Source organism: Lepidochelys olivacea, assembly GCF_965140295.1.
Source record: "Lepidochelys olivacea isolate rLepOli2 genome assembly, chromosome: 2".
NCBI classification, from domain to species: Eukaryota; Metazoa; Chordata; order Testudines; family Cheloniidae; genus Lepidochelys; species Lepidochelys olivacea.
This window is the reverse complement of record NC_140412.1, coordinates 192,523,479-192,539,780: the sequence shown is the minus strand read 5'-3', so window position 1 is coordinate 192,539,780 and position 16,302 is coordinate 192,523,479. Positions and strand designations below refer to the sequence as shown.

The window sequence follows — 16,302 nt, the reverse complement described above, 5'->3', positions numbered from 1 at the left end:
GAAGGTTTTGGAATCTCCATCATTGGAGATTTTTAAGAGCAGGTTAGACAAACGCCTGTCAGGGATGGTCTAGAGATAATACTTAGTCCTGCCTTGAGTGTAGGGGACTGGACTCGAAGACCTCTTGAGTTGCCTTCCAATCCTAAGACTCTATGATAGGCCTACCACCACATATGCCACTCACTATTGGCAACTGGCGGCAGATGTGGAATGGAATGATATGGCCCAGTTACATCAGTTCCAGTGGGGCTTGAGTGAAGAGGTGAAGGACAAGTTGGCGCACATCGAGAGCCTCTCCCAACTGAATTCTTTCATCAGCCTAGCTCACCACATAGACATCCGATTATGAGGGAGAAAGGAGAAGAAAAGCTTTGGTCCACCATTGCAACCGCACATGGAACCAAAGCCCCGCCTACCAACACCTGAGTCAATGGAGACTGACCTAAGCCACTGCCTGACCCCGGAATAAAGAGAATGATGATGTCACTAGAATTTGTGTTTCTACTGCAGGGCTTCCAGACATGCCCTCACCTCCTGTTTGATCAGAAAGCTGCTGGGAAACAAACAGGCCTAGGCATGGTAAGAGTAACTGGCTTGGGTACCGTTAATTTTCCCCACCCCAGTACTGCCTCTTGATGGGCCACCCACAAATTAACTGAGACCAAAAGGGCTTCTCCACATCTCCAAGTTCCAATATAAATAAACATCCTTGATCTAGCTACGTCCATCCCCCTCCAATGGGCTCTGATCAACTCCAGGGCCATAGACAATGCTATCAGTGTTGAGGTAGCATGAGCCTTGCACATCCCCTTCCAGCCCAAGGGCACACCAGATTTTGTAGAAACTATTGATGAGTCCCTCTGATCTTCAGGTCCAGTGACCCAAGAAACTGTTCCTTTAGAGATCAACCACTAGGAGGTCGTGCAACTAAATGCAATCCATTCACTGCACTTTCCCCTAATTCTTGGCATTACTTGGCTGCTGCAGCATGACCCTGTTATTTTCTGGCGGGAGAAGATTTTTCTTCCAAATATTGTCAAAAGGTCTGCCTGCAACCTGCCAACTCCCAGTCTCCAACCCCATGTTTGGAGCACCAGCAGAATGGAAAAGTTTCACCAGGATCATCCCAAGGTGACAGGCCCAGTGCTACCCCAGAAGGGAGTGTGCCTGAAGAAGATGGTGGTGTAATGAAAGTGAAAGAGTGAAAGGCCTCAGTTTTGACAGGTCTAGCACCCACGGCTGCAGGGGGCATAGATCTCCAACACTCCCCTGTCATGACAAAGGGAGACAAAGCAACACCTCATTAATCTTGGAAGATCCGGTCCCACAGGAAGTCCTATCAGGATGCCAAAGGACTAGGGCATCTGATTGGCTCACACTCAATGCTTAAATCAGGAAATGACCCACATGGATTGTCCAAGTAATTGTGAAGACTCTGTTGCATTGGACATTTGCTCATTGTGTTCTGCGTCCAACTGTTCCCGGTTCCTGCTCTGCTTCTGTTCTGCTCCTAGTTCCTGCCTTGCTCCTACTCTATGTCTGATCTTTGTCTTATCTCTCGTTCCTGTCCTTACCGTCACTCCTGATCATTAGCTCTGACTCTGGCTCTGATCCTTGGTTCAACTTCAGATTTTGACTCTGGCTCTCTTTATCGAGCCAGACTGCCTACATCCCAGTTCCTAACACATCTTTCTTGAATTGAGGGTACCAGGGCTGGATGCGATATTGCAGTAACTGCCACACCAGTTTCAAATAAAGAGGTAACATACCCTCTCTACTCCTACTCAGTATTCCTCTACATCCAATGTAAAAAACACTTAAAGTGCAGAATCTATCCTTGCTTCTCACCATAAACTCTCAGAAGATCTATTGAGGATCTTGGCATTAGCGGTTTTCTTTTGTTCTAATCACTTTTCAATTGTTACAAAGTTTTCATCTCTCACCTTTGTCCATCAGTCAGCTCCATTCACCTAGTTTCTCTGTTTTGTAATCTATTCCCTTTTTATTTTTGTATACTCCACTGATTATAATATTTTAAATTCATTAACTTAATAAATATGTTGCAATATATTACATCTGGCAACCCCCTGATTTCATTATAATTCCAAAATAGCAAAGTACATTACAATAATTGCATACATTATTTCTATATTTCCATTGCTAATTGTAAGGTTTGGATGTATTGCTTTGAATTTCAAGTGGATAAAGTTTCAACTGAATCTAAATAAGAAATTCTCACACCTACAAAGCAAATGTAGTTAATGGTTAAATTTTTCACTCTAGTTTTTCATAAGCCTTGTTGGATAATTTTTAAATATGTTGTACCTAACTGAAAGAGAGGAGCAAAGACTTAAACATTTTAGGCCACATTTTTAAAGGGCCTCCGTTGTGAGCATACACCATCTGAGTTATGGCTGCATGCATATTAGGGAACCGCATACTAAAAGTAATTACCCAAGATGTGATCTCAGAGATAGTCACAAATATCAAATGGCTTTAGAAAATATCACAATTTGCTTCTTGACTCTGGATATAAACTATAATAGAATAATCGTTATAATAATTAATTGTTAAGCACACCTCTGTGTGATTAGCATAGTATCCTCATAACCATAAAGACTACAGTATGGATATGTCCTTGTGATTCCATAGTTAAGGTTACATTACAGTTTCTACTCTGTGCCACCCACTGCAGGAGCCCCAGCCATAAGGGCAGGATGGGTCGTGGCCTGGATGTTGCTACACCCCAGATATTCCCTTGTCATGTAAAAACCTAACTTGCACGGGGGGCCAGCTTGGGGCCAGCTTCTGCAGCCCCATTGTAGAGGAAACACATGCTGCCCCTACACTGGGTTCAGCACTGGTGTAGGGATGAATTCCTCCCAAGGAGCAGCTCTGTTGAGCTAGATGGTAGTTTAAAACACAGTCACTTTTCAGAGCAGAGCCACACTTTAAAATAACTATGTCCAAAAGCTAATCTTGGGGTGGGCAAATGGGGCACAACATTTTGATTAGCTAGTTCTGTGTAATGTAATTAAACTATTACTGAAGAGGAAGAAAAGAATGAAATCAATAGAGGCCAAATTCATCCTTCTCTGTGGGTTTTAGTAGCATTACAGTAAGGATCAGTTTGGTCCATTGAGAATATTATATGCAAATGAACTTGGAATATAAACATAAGAATGGCCATACTGGGTCAGACCAAAGGTCCATCTAGCCCAGTGTCCCGTCTTCCAACAGTGGCCAGTGCCAGGTGCCGCATAGGGAATGAACAGAACAGGTAATCAAGTGATCCATCCCTTGTCATCCATTCCCAGCTTCTGAAAAACTTCACTAGATATAAGAGGAATGAAACTATTAAAAAGCCAATATAATAACATAATGATAATATTGTAATTGTTATAAAAACAATGCAACTTTACTTAAAATATGTGGCTGTGTTTACTGTCTACAGTGTGTGTTAAGTACTGCATTTATGCATAAAACCCTATCTTTTTTTCTGGATAATTGGATGTGGATAATTGTATTTACAGCACCTTATTCATGTAAGTCAATCATTAAAATATCAAAGCTGCAGAGACTGAAGGAACAGCAGTTTTTCATCATTCCAGTGACCCAAATGAGATGCAAATCCTTTGATAAATGCTTTGGTGTAACTTCTCATCTTCTCTCCACCTATTCTCTTGAGAGAAAAGAAAGGTAGGACTTGTGGCACCTTAGAGACTAACCAATTTATTTGAGCATAAGCTCACTTCATCGGATAAGGCTATACAGCATTTAAGGAGGGGCAGAAATACAATCCATTCTGTAATTCTGTGCATGGGGCCTAACTCTTCTCTTTCTTAACCAAGTTCAAGAGTGGTGTAGCTCTCTTGTCTTCAGTGGAGGTACTCTAGTGTGAATGAGAGGAAAATCAGGCCCACCTGGTCATGCCAGTTAGGTCTGATAAAGTATTACAGACTGTCAGGACAACAAACATATGTTCTATCCCATTGGCCTACTCTCCAGTGGACTAAAGAACCTATTTCTAGGTCGGATGGTGTCTCTGTCACAATGGAATGAGTGTAATTTTTATAGTCAGGAGGATGCATGTGGAGTGTGGCTGTGGCCCTTTATCTGGTAGATAACCAATGGAAAATTCTACAGATCTTGGGGCATTACTGAGGGCCGGGGCATTTGTGTGGCAGTCTAGTGCCCCATACTTTCTGAGCCTACTTGTTCCTCACAGAAGCATGTATTGTTAAATACTTTACATAGCAGTATAACTTTTCATTGCATTTTACAGAGATGAGCCGAAACCCAACCAACCACCAACCAAAAAAACCACGTCAGCCATTGACTTATAAACAGAGCACATGTGATTAGGAAGCTGTTGATAGACACTAAATACGGAACTCCCCAGTGCAGGATTTACTCACTCAGTTTTCAGATTAAAACTGTACTTCAGAGTAGCTGTGCCAAATCTGGTGGTGATGTAAACAGTCAGACTCAGTAACTAAATAAGTTAAAGCTGCTCAGAAAACAAATGTAAGTGGCAACTTCCACCAATTTGGGTTTCAGTGCAAGTGAAAAATAGGTACACTATAAATACCCAAGCATGTGGGATTTGAGGAGGTAACAAGAAAAGCGACTATTTTAGCTTAGTTTATTTTTCTATGCCCTCCCATTAAGTCTCCTAGGTATGTAATTTTTACACTGTTTTTCATCTCTGAAGTTGACATGGCTAATTTAAAGTTAAAAGATAGGAAACAAAGGGCAGGAATAAATGGTCAGTTTTCAGAATGGAGAGAGGTAAATAGCAGTGTCCCTCAGGGATCTGTACTGGGGCTAGTGCTGTTCAACATATTCATAAATGATCTGGAAAAAGGTATAAACAGTGAGGTGGCAAAATTTGCAGACACTACAAAACTACTTAAGACAGTTAAGTCCAAAGCAGACTGGGAAGAGTTACAAAGGGGTCTCAGAAAACTGGGTGTGACAGAGTGCTGAGCAGAAAACTGCTTAACCCACCCTCTGTCATTCCAGCTCCAATTAAGGAGCTGGGTAGATCACCTGGCCCTGACTGGGGAAGCTGGAACAGCTGCTGCCTCATCAGGCTGGGGCTGGATAAAAGCCCCAGAGGAAGGAAGCCAGGAGGAGGAGCTGGAAAGAGGGAAGCTGCAGTAGAGGAAAGGAGGTGAGAGAACGCACGCACTGGGCTCCCCTCTCCCCCCTACTGGTGAACTGTAAGAAAAGGACTACGTGTATGGTGGAAAGGTGGTGGAAGCACAGCATGTAAATAAAAGCGCCAGGTGAGTACTGCAACAAAAGGTCTCTGTGTGACTTTCTCACCCCAGCAGGAGCCAGGAGGGCCCTTCAGGGACCCTGTTATATTGGGTGACTGGGCAACAAAATGGCAGATGAAATTCAGCGTGGATAAATTCAAAGTAATGCATGTCGGAAAACATAATGCCAACTATACATATGAAATGATGGGGTCTAAATTAGCTGTTACCACTAAAGAAAGAGATGTTGGAGTCATTGTGGATCGTTCTCTGAAAACATCTGCTAACTGTGCAGTGGCAGTGAAAAAAGCTAACAGAATGTTAGGACCATTAGTAAAGGGATAGATAGTAACATAATGATATTTTCTTATTATATAGCCATGGTATGCCCACACCTTGACTACTGCATACAGTTCTGGTTTCTATAAAAAAAGATAAATTAGAATTGGAAAAAGTTCAGTGAAAGGCAACAAAAATAATTAGGGATATGGAACAGCTTCCCTATGAGAAGAAGATTTAAAAATCCTGGGACTTTTCATCTTGGAAAAGAGATGACTAAGGGGGAGGGTATGATAGAGGTCACATGGTGTGGAGAAAAGGGAGGGGATATGATAGAGGTCATGAATGGTGTGGAGAAAGTGAATAAGGAAGTGTTATTTATTCCTTCTCATAACACAAAAATTAGGGGTCACCCAGTGAAATTAATAAGCAGCAGATTGAAAACAAACAAAAGGAAGTTCAATGCACAATCTACCATGGAACTCATTGCCAAAGGACATTGTGAAGGCCAAAAATATAACTGGGTTCAAAAAAGAACTAGATAAGTTAATGGAGGATAGGTCCATCAGTGGTTATGAGCCAAGATGATACTGGATGAAACCTTGTGCTCTGGGAGTGGGTGACAGGATGGATCACTGAAATTGCACTGTTCTGTTCTTTCCTTCTGAAGCATCTGGACTGGCCACTGTTGGAAGACAGGATACTGGGTTAGATGGACTATTGGTCTGACCCAATATGGAGGTCTTATGTTCTTAAGTGGGGATCTTTTCTGTTAATCCCTGAGGTATTCTTCAATCACTTATTTTCTGATCAGCATACATCCAACATGTAACTTACATCCCTGTTTACATCTAAACTAAGTTTACATTACATGTTAATATTTTACATCCAGACTTTCATGGGTGATATAGCTGCTTACATTATGTGTGAATCTGATCCATTCTATGTGACTGCTACTGTTCCAATAGACCAGGGGTTCCCAAACTTGGTTCATGGCTTGTTCAGGGTAAGCCCCTGGTAGGCCATGAGACGCTTTGTTTACCTGAGTGGTGTCTGCAGGTATGGCCGCTCACAGCTCCCAGTGGCCACGGTTCATTGTTCCCAGCCAATGGGAGCTGCGGGAAGTGGTGGCCCTGTCTGTGCTGCTTCCCGCAGCTCCCATTGGCCAGGAACGGCAAACCGCGGCCACTGGGAGCTGTGAGCGGCTGTACCTGCGGACGCTCAGGTAAATAAAGCATCTCATGGCCCACCAGGGGCTTACCATGAACAAGCCATGAACCAAGTTTGGGGAACTCGTGCAACAGATCCTAGAAGATATCCCTTATTTACTGCTTGAAAATGGCACATTTGAATGGAATCTGGGGAGGAGGTAACTGCCTTCCCAAAATAGCAGCTAGTTATTTGATACATAAAGACTTCCTCCTTCACACTCACTGTCATCAAACTGAGACTGATAGTAGCAGGTAGTCTCTGCTATTTACAATAGTCATACAAAGGTATTTAAAAGTTTTCTCTGACTGATCAAAAAGTTGAAAATAACCCCAGGACTAAGCATAACTTTTAATATAGTTTTGTGGTCAGTTTTCCTTTAATGAGATGTACAGCACTTGCTGTGTTTTCTGCAGGACACTACGCACGTTATAGGGCAACCTTTGAAATAATTGGATCTCCTCATGCATAAAGGAAATGGTTTCCAAAGACTTTTACTGAGTCTCCTCTGTTATCTTCATCTTCAACCTTATACTGTTGTTTCTCCCCCCAGCACCATCCTCACAAGCATTTCTGAATATTCAGAACTCATATGGGAGATTATGAGGCTATAGGACCTTCGAGCTGATCTTGAACGGCAGCCACACACTCATCCATACCACTGCTGCCTCACTATTTCTGGCTTTTCAATGCCCACTCTGAATAGAGCCGGTCAGGAAATTATTTGGTTCGCCCCCACCAAATGGTGATGAAAACCATCATTTCCATTTTTGTTGCCATTTTTCTGCAGAAGGTTTTGGGATTTTATCAGAAAATCAATTTTTGTTTGCCTTTTGTTGCCCCAAACAAAACAAAACAAAATTGCTTCAGCTGAAATTCTGGGTTTTTTTTGTTTTTTTTTTGTTTGAAAAAAGGCACGTCTAACATGGCCATTTCTCACGGAGATTTTCCATATTGATGATAAAGCTATTTTTCACTAGAAATATTTTGAACAAAATAACTATAACTGTGAGTCATAAGAAAACTCCAAAAAGCTCTGACTCATTTTAGAGCAAAATGTTACGTGAGCTCAGTTATTTCAGATAGGTTCTCATCTGCAGAGACATTCTTGCTAGGACACCAAACTGTGTGGTTCTAAATTCCATTCTGACTTACACTCCATGCAACTCCATTAACTTAAGAGGCACTGCACAGGAGGTAAATCAGCACTAAACAAAGCCCACTGTAGATAAACGAAAGCTCTTTCCTGCTGTTAATTCTGTATACCCAAGTAAAAAACACCTATTCTTTTTTTGTATTCCTGATCCTTGTGTTACTATGGAATTCTGTCTGTGATTTGCTATTGTTTTTGTTCTCCGTCCTAGAAATGAGGGATAGAAAAAACCCATTGGATCATCTAGTTCATTTCCTTGCCAATACACCTTTCTTTGTCCCCACTATATATTTGCTAGTGTTTTTGAGTGTTTTTTCCAGTCTAGCATTAAAAGTTCCAAGCAATGGGGCTTCCACCTCTTTCTTCCCTGTGGGATGCTGTTGCACAGCCTCATAAGATATATTGCTCTCTTGAAGTCAATGGGAACTTTATGTACATAGCACCTCTCAGTGGCCTAAACTGCAAAAAAAAAAAAAAAAAAAAAAACCACCCCAAGCCCTGTGTCTACAGACTCAGGCTCATGGGGCTCACACTACGGTGTTAAAAATAGCAGTGTAGATGGACCTGCTCAGGCTCTGAGACCCACCCACCTCACTGGGTTTTAGAGCCCAAACAGGAATATCTATGCTGCTATTTCTAGCACAAGGCCAAGCCTGTAGACCTGGGCTTGGAGTCTCACTGCCACAGGTATTTTGCATGTAGAAGGAAGAGTAAATATACTGCAGGTGCTTGGGGGGGTGGGGTGGGGTGGGGGGTGGATATGCATTCATGTGCTCAAACAGATAATTGTGTGCATATTTATATATATGGATAATGGTAGATACTTGGTTTATGGAGCAACACACAAACCCTGATTTTTATAAAGATTCCTGGAGAGATCCATGATCTCAAAATCCAAATGTTGGATTAAAAACTGTTATACCAATTTTAAAAACTGGTGACCAAACAAATTTTGGATATCTGGGATTTACCCTCGTACCGTTCACAAGCCTTTACTCCATCTGGGGGTTGGACACAACATGGAAGTGATAACCCCAGAAGGAAACTGTGATATGCCTGATATTGCATGTGCAATTAAGCTTAACTTTCCATGGGGGAAAAATGACAAACCCCATTTTTACAGGTGGTTATACTCTCTCAACGTGATCCTTTGAAATGTGCCTTCATGTGCTGAACATCTTGTATATTTTTTTCATGCTTGTGATGACTGAGAATAGCATACCACAGTTTGGGTCATTCTCTACACCATTTCGTTTCCTTGTTTACAAATCATTAAGACATTGATTTTCTTTCCTTAGGCAAAGGATCAGGAGTACATCATGCCACAGATTTAAATTGCATGAGAAGCTCTCAGCTTCCGATCTGAAAGTCACTTTTTGCCTGATTCTGAGCTGCTCTAAGGGCCAAAAGGTGCTCAGTGAAAGGCTGTAATACATGGCAGCCTCCTGCTGCTACTTGTGGACTGCTCTGTAGCCTGGAGCAATCTAGAATCACCACAGTGGTATGCACTGTAGAGACACTCCTCTTGTCCCTGGCTCTACCTCCAGTACGCCTGCCGCAGCAGGGCTTGCAATGGAGGGGCAGCATAGGGCTATCTACAGTGACCCTATATAGGACCTGCGCCAGGGAAATGCTTCTCTGGTTCCTTGGGGGCTGTTATGGCCCTATACAGCAACAATGACATGGTGGCATATAGAGAGCGCAGTGGGGTGAGAATCTCCCCTCCAGTGCTGCAAGGTTCATTTCCAATTTAAGATCAGAGCATGACCTGTGAGGGAGATTCTAGCTTGTTCCTGTGTTTCAGAGGCATTGCGAGGCAATGAGGGGTATACGATGTGATACTTTTTAAGGGCCATGTTCTCAAAGGTGCCTCACCCTATCCTTTGTTAGTGTGCATTATCACTTGTGCGGTCATGTAGAATTTACATGTCCTAGGACCCATTTATGGATGCAAAGAGAACACAAATGTGTTTATATGCATAAGTTCAACCATGTGAGTGCGCAAGTGATAGTCCACAAAACGTGTGCTCACACTAATGTGCAAAACTTGTATGCACAAAGTCGCATGCACATAAATGGAGGCCAGGTTTTGAGAATTGTATCCTAAATGTTTCAGAGTAACAGCCGTGTTAGTCTGTATTCGCAAAAAGAAAAGGAGTACTTGTGGCACCTTAGAGACTAACCAATTTATTTGAGCATGAGCTTTCGTGAGCTACAGCTCACTTCATCGGATGCATACCGTGGAAACTGCAGCAGACTTTATATATACACAGAGAATATGAAACAATACCTCCTCCCACCCCACTGTCCTGCTGGTAATAGCTTATCTAAAGTGATCATCAGGTGGGCCATTTCCAGCACAAATCCAGGTTTTCTCACCCTCCACCCCCCCACACAAATTCACTCTCCTGCTGGTGATAGCCCATCCAAAGTGACAACTCTTTACACAATGTGCATGATAATCAAGTTGGGCTATTTCCTGCACAAATCCAGGTTTTCTCACATCCCCCCCACCCCCATACACACACAAACTCACTCTCCTGCTGGTAATAGCTCATCCAAACTGACCACTCTCCAAGTTTAAATCCAAGTTAAACCAGAACATCTGGGGGGGGGGGAGTAGGAAAAAACAAGAGGAAATAGGCTACCTTGCATAATGACTTAGCCACTCCCAGTCTCTATTTAAGCCTAAATTAATAGTATCCAATTTGCAAATGAATTCCAATTCAGCAGTTTCTCGCTGGAGTCTGGATTTGAAGTTTTTTTGTTGTAAGATAGCGACCTTCATGTCTGTGATTGCGTGACCAGAGAGATTGAAGTGTTCTCCGACTGGTTTATGAATGTTATAATTCTTGACATCTGATTTGTGTCCATTTATTCTTTTACGTAGAGACTGTCCAGTTTGACCAATGTACATGGCAGAGGGGCATTGCTGGCACATGATGGCATATATCACATTGGTGGATGTGCAGGTGAACGAGCCTCTGATAGTGTGGCTGATGTTATTAGGCCCTGTGATGGTGTCCCCTGAATAGATATGTGGGCACAATTGGCAACGGGCTTTGTTGCAAGGATAAGTTCCTGGGTTAGTGGTTCTGTTGTGTGGTATGTGGTTGTTGGTGAGTATTTGCTTCAGGTTGCAGGGCTGTCTGTAGGCAAGTTTCAAATGTTGTTCAGTTTCCCCAAGGTTTTCATTCATAGACATGGAAAAAGTGCCATGTTTTGTAATGAATATTTTCAGATCTGGGGTGATGGGAGAGTTGTTTTCCTTTGATCCTGGTGAGGTTTTTGATAATCTATAGCAGCTTGCAGATAAGGATCTCACTGTATTTTGTGAAGATTGGTAAACTGAGGCACAGAGAGGTTAAGGCCCAGCTCCTCAATGGTATTTAGCTGCCTAACTCCCATTGTTTTCAATGAGAGTTAGGTCCCAAAATACCCTTGAGAAACTAAGCCGAAGTGACTAGCCTAAGATGATCACAGTGAGAAAGTGTCTTGGAGAAGAAGAATTCTCAGCAGGTCTTCTGACATCCTGTCCCAGGCTCTAACTGCTTCTTTATGTTAATAGAGGCTCCCTAAAAAAAACCTGCTGACAACAAGATTACATTCTTTTTACTGTCCATTACAGATGTGCATCTACTAGTTACAGTCCTATGGTAGGGCACAGCCACCATAGATTTTTTTTTTAAATATATAAATGAACTCACCCATTGGCTCTTAAATGCATGGGAGCTTCTGAATGCAATATTAATACATTAGTTATAAGCCTGGCTTCAGGGTAAGAGAAAATTAAATCTATTAATCAAGGAGTGTTTTTTACCTCACTGAAGGAAACTGCTGTTGTCACAAGGGGATCATACTACCTAGAGAAGGCGCTTAGCAATTTGGCAAACAAAGTCATACAAGTTTTTACATTCTCTGTTTTCTGCAAAGTTTATCTTTTTGCAAAATGAGTTAATTTATAGTTAGGGCCCTACCAAATTCACGACTATGAAAAACACATCATGGACTGTGAAATCTGGTTTCTGCCTGTGAAATCTGGTCTCTTGCGTGCTTTTACTCTATACTATACAGATTTCACAGGGGGAGACCAGGGTTTCTCAAATTGGGGGTCCTGACCCAAAAGGGAGTTGTGGGGGGGTCACAAGGTTATTTTAGGTGGGTTACAGCATTGCCACCCTTACTTCTCCACTGCCTTCAGAACTGTTTGGCCAGAAAGCAGCGGCTGTTGGCTGGGCACCCAGCTTGGAAGGCAGCGCCCTGCCAGTAGCAGCACAGAAGTTAGGGTGGCAACACCATCCCATGCCGCCCTTACTTCTGCACTGCTGCCCTCAGAGCTGGGCAGCCGGAGAGTGGCGGCTGCTGACTGAGGGCCCAGTTCTGCAGGCAGCAGCGCAGAAGTAAGGATGGCCGCACCATCCCATCCTTCCTTCTGCGCTGCTGCTGGCAGCAGCTCTGCCTTCAGAACTGGGCTCCCGGCCAGCAGCCGCCGCTCACCATTGCCCAGCTCTGAAGGCAGGGCCGCTGCCAGCAGCAGTGCAGAAGTAAGGGTAGCAATACCGCAACCCGCCTACAATAACCTTGTGACCCCCCCCCCCACTGACTCCCCTTTGAGTCAGGACTCCTACAATTAAAACACTGTGAAATTTCACATTTAAATAGCTGGAATCATGAAATTAACTATTTTTAAAATCCTATGACACTGAATTTGACCAAAATGGACAGTGAATTTGGTAGGGCCCGACTTACGGTTTAATTTGATAAAATTACAGCATTCATTGCACAACCCTAAATGTTTTTGAGTTGATTTTTTTTTTTGTTTTTGGTCCACCTTTTAGTATTTCAGTAGTAATAAAGAGAAATGTAAGGTATTGTTAATTATTCAGAACTACTTTCACTTTCGCTCAAACATTTACGAACATTAAGTCTCTCAGTGTCTCCATGAGGCACTGTGGTTGCTCTTAAAACTCAATTTTCTCTGTCACAGCATCTGAGATCCCGCAGTTATTGTAAATGTAGGAAAATTCTGTAGCATCTCAAGATAGCCTGGGTGACACTTGGTAAATATTGGGGTTTTTTAAAATATTTTTAAGGTCTCGATTACTCAAACCATCCTTATTCAGCAAAGCATTTAAACGTGTTTCACTTGAAGGAGGTGCTTTGCTGAAGTACAGCCTTCATGGGAACAACATAGCTAGTAATAGCCACATTTTCCAGATGAGGAAGTTGAGTCACAGGGACGTGAAGTGACTTGTCCTAGGGAAGCACAAGTCCGTGGCAGATCTAGAATTAGTGCACTAGTATACCTGGCTTCTAGCCAGTGCCAAACGGCAATTAACACTATAGCAGAGAAATATAATCCAGGAAGGCTAATTTCTAGTCCTTTCCTCTAATACTAGGCTGCCCGCACTGAATTATTATCATAGTATTCCACAGCTGCTCCTGAGAAGGGCTATTTCTCTGCGTACAGTATTTTAAAGGAAAATTTTTGGTATCCTACTGTCATTCAATGTCATAACAATAAATTGATATTTGAAGCTAGAAAGGGCCAAGATGCTTAACTGTAAATTACTGTAACGTCATTGTGGCTATGCTGATTTCCATCTGCAAGTCTATATTTCTTGGTCAGTCTAATCTCTTCTAAAGGAGTAACTTTTTGATGGAATGTAAACAGGGTTACTCTAAGTGGTACTACACTGACATAAAATAAACTTTAACCACAATTCATTAAAAATGATCAATGTGTTTTTAAACTGTTCCATTTGGATGGTTTAAGTAAGGATCTGAAAATAAGAGAGGCCATTGAAGAGTTGTCATTTTGATTTGAAAAAAGCTGCCTAAAGGTCATAAGAAGGAGCATCAAGGTTAAAGCTACATTTTGTCTGATGCACAAGCTGAAGGAAGCTTCCCAGCTAAAATATCTCTAATACTACTTTCCATCCCTAGTATATATTTTCTTGTTTTATATATTTGATTTGCATCCAAATGCTGACACAGCTCCACTTGGGTTTTTCAGTCTTGCAACATTTATGCAGGCAGCACAATAGCAGCATGCTTCATTGCCACAGTTTATTTGAGGGGTTTTTTAATTCTCCCCACTTTCTAAAGAAGAATGTTGAAGTGGTATTTAATTTTTCAGTGTGTGGACCTCCAAGAAAAAAGAACTTTACCAACAAAATAATTATTATTCAGTTATTGCATTGACCTGCTTCAAATTGTCTTTCTAAACAAATAGTGAGAGCCGCACTGCACTTAAAAAAACTATCTAAAATGTGGAATATACTCACTCCTTATGATAAAAAGGAAAAAAAATTGAAGATATATTATTTTGTCTGGGTGGGGTGAGCAGAGACTCCTCCTTTCAATAAGGGGTTCATAATTGTATTAAGTTCATTTATATTACATGCATGTGTGCGCACACATGAATTCACTTGAACTATGTTATATATTAACTAATTCTTGGAATGTGTAGAGTTCTTTTTTTTTGCTTATTGTTCTTTAAAAAGAAAGCTCTTCAATCAGTCCTGGTACTATTATGTATCTGCTCTTGTAATGGAAAACTGTTCTGCTTTCCCATCCCCTGAGTGATAATTTATCCCATTTTCACTTTACCTAAGTGGATTTTTAACACTGAATTGCTGAGACCCCAAAATTATCAAAGGGCTGGCGTCATGCCATACCCAAATCCTACTCCTGCTTCTGCATCCCTTTCAGATCTGTCTGGATTACCATTTTTGGACCTGTTTTAACTCCAGATCATTTCCAATTACTGGTAATTCAAGTACACTAAGGGCTTGTCAACACAGCACGGCAAAGTGCTCTAAAGGGTTGTGATTTGTAAAGCGCTCTAACTGCCCCATGTAACCCCTGCCAGCATGCTGTAAAAGGTACCTAGTTTGCATTAACCTAGGTACCTTTTAGAGCATGCCAGCAGGGTCTCCGTGGGAGAGTTAGAGTGCTTTACAGATCACACCCCTCTAGAGCGCTTTGTCACGTCGTGTAGAGAAGCCTTTATAGGGCTGTAAATGCTCATCTACACATAGCAAACATATTTCAAGACACAAACATTTGTGGAGTGTCTAGACTAGCATTTATTGATGTTTAATTTGCATTGATTCACAACAGGACTTAAAACAAGACCCTGGAATGGAGATTTAAAAGAATTTATCTAACTACAAACTCTTACTCCATTCCAGAGATCCCTGAAGATCCAGAAATCGCAGAAGAATATTATAATGATGTGTTTGATTCTTGTTCAGAAACAAGTGAAGAGGAGGAGCAGAGTGAGGAGGAGGAGAATATGGAAGTATCACAGACTGTCTCTAAAACAAATCAACAGGTATACATGCTTTTTTGTGTAAAAAGCATATGTGCAGGTGCTAATTTTTCCAGTTAAAATAGCAAATAGTAAAATACCAAAGTTTCTAATCCTGAAAGGTTACTGACTTTGAGAACTATGGGTGTTTGGTGCCTCTTGAAATCATTTGGGGGGGGGGGGGGACAGGGGGGAAATGAGGGAGAGAGTGAGTGAGAAACTCTTGCATCACTTCAACATTAGGGGTAAAATTTCCAAAGGTGTCTTCGGGACTTAGGAGTCTGAGAATAAAATTTTCAAAAATGTCATGGGCACTTAGGAGCCCAAGTCTCATTGAAAGTGAATGGGCTGTAGACTCCTAAATGCCTAAGTCACTTCTGAAAGTGAGTTTTAGCTTCCTGAGTCTCTTAAGAGCTTTTGAAAATTTTATACTAGACCTTCAACCTATGTGTTGTATGCATTTGAATTATAGTATCTGTTTTTAATTTCAATTGCAAGCTCTTGATGGGACTGTGACTTTTTACATTTTTTATGGAACCAAACATACTGCTACTGATAAACAAATTATAAATAACTTCTAACTCGATGATTGCCCCAAACTGTAGTTTTCCTTCTTAAGACACAAATAAGGTTGCTTGCTATTTAGTAGGGAAATAACTGCCTTTCTAACACTGTGTTAGGGAATCAGGAATCTATGCCATCAGTTAAACTTGGGTTTAAAATGTACAAAACAGTTTTACTTCTGATCTGGACTGGAATGTCCAAGTATTAAACAGAAACCAAGGTACCATTCAAATTAAACACAAAAGAAGGTGATAGGTTTTCAATTGTGTTTTCCTGCAGAGAAAGTTTTAAACAAGAAATTGTCTTAAAAAAACTTACTGGAAATCAAAATAGTCTTAAGACTGTGAAAACAGCCCTTGATCAGATAGATATGTCCTTTCAAAGAAATGAAGCTCCTTCCCACATTGTTTTTACTGCAGATGTATGAACATTCAGAAGCAGTATGTGTATCCTGTTAAAGCTGCCGGGCAGTGATCTTACAAAGTAATAATTAGTCAATCAAAAATCAGTGGAATATG

At 41.5% G+C, this 16,302-nt stretch overlaps 1 protein-coding gene across 7 annotated transcripts in view; it reads left to right on the top strand.

The window, feature by feature from the left end:
* NEK11 (NIMA related kinase 11) overlaps positions 1-16,302 on the top strand; it is a 170,319-nt gene that overhangs the window by 104,703 nt on the left and 49,314 nt on the right. For 6 of the 7 annotated variants that reach the window (XM_084620358.1, XM_084620356.1, XM_084620360.1 and 3 more), the window contains exon 13: positions 15,102-15,244. In XM_084620358.1, the coding sequence (XP_084476484.1) occupies positions 15,102-15,244 (143 nt within the window). The remainder of the gene's footprint in view (positions 1-15,101; positions 15,245-16,302) is intronic. The other variant, XM_084620359.1, reaches the window with a different exon arrangement.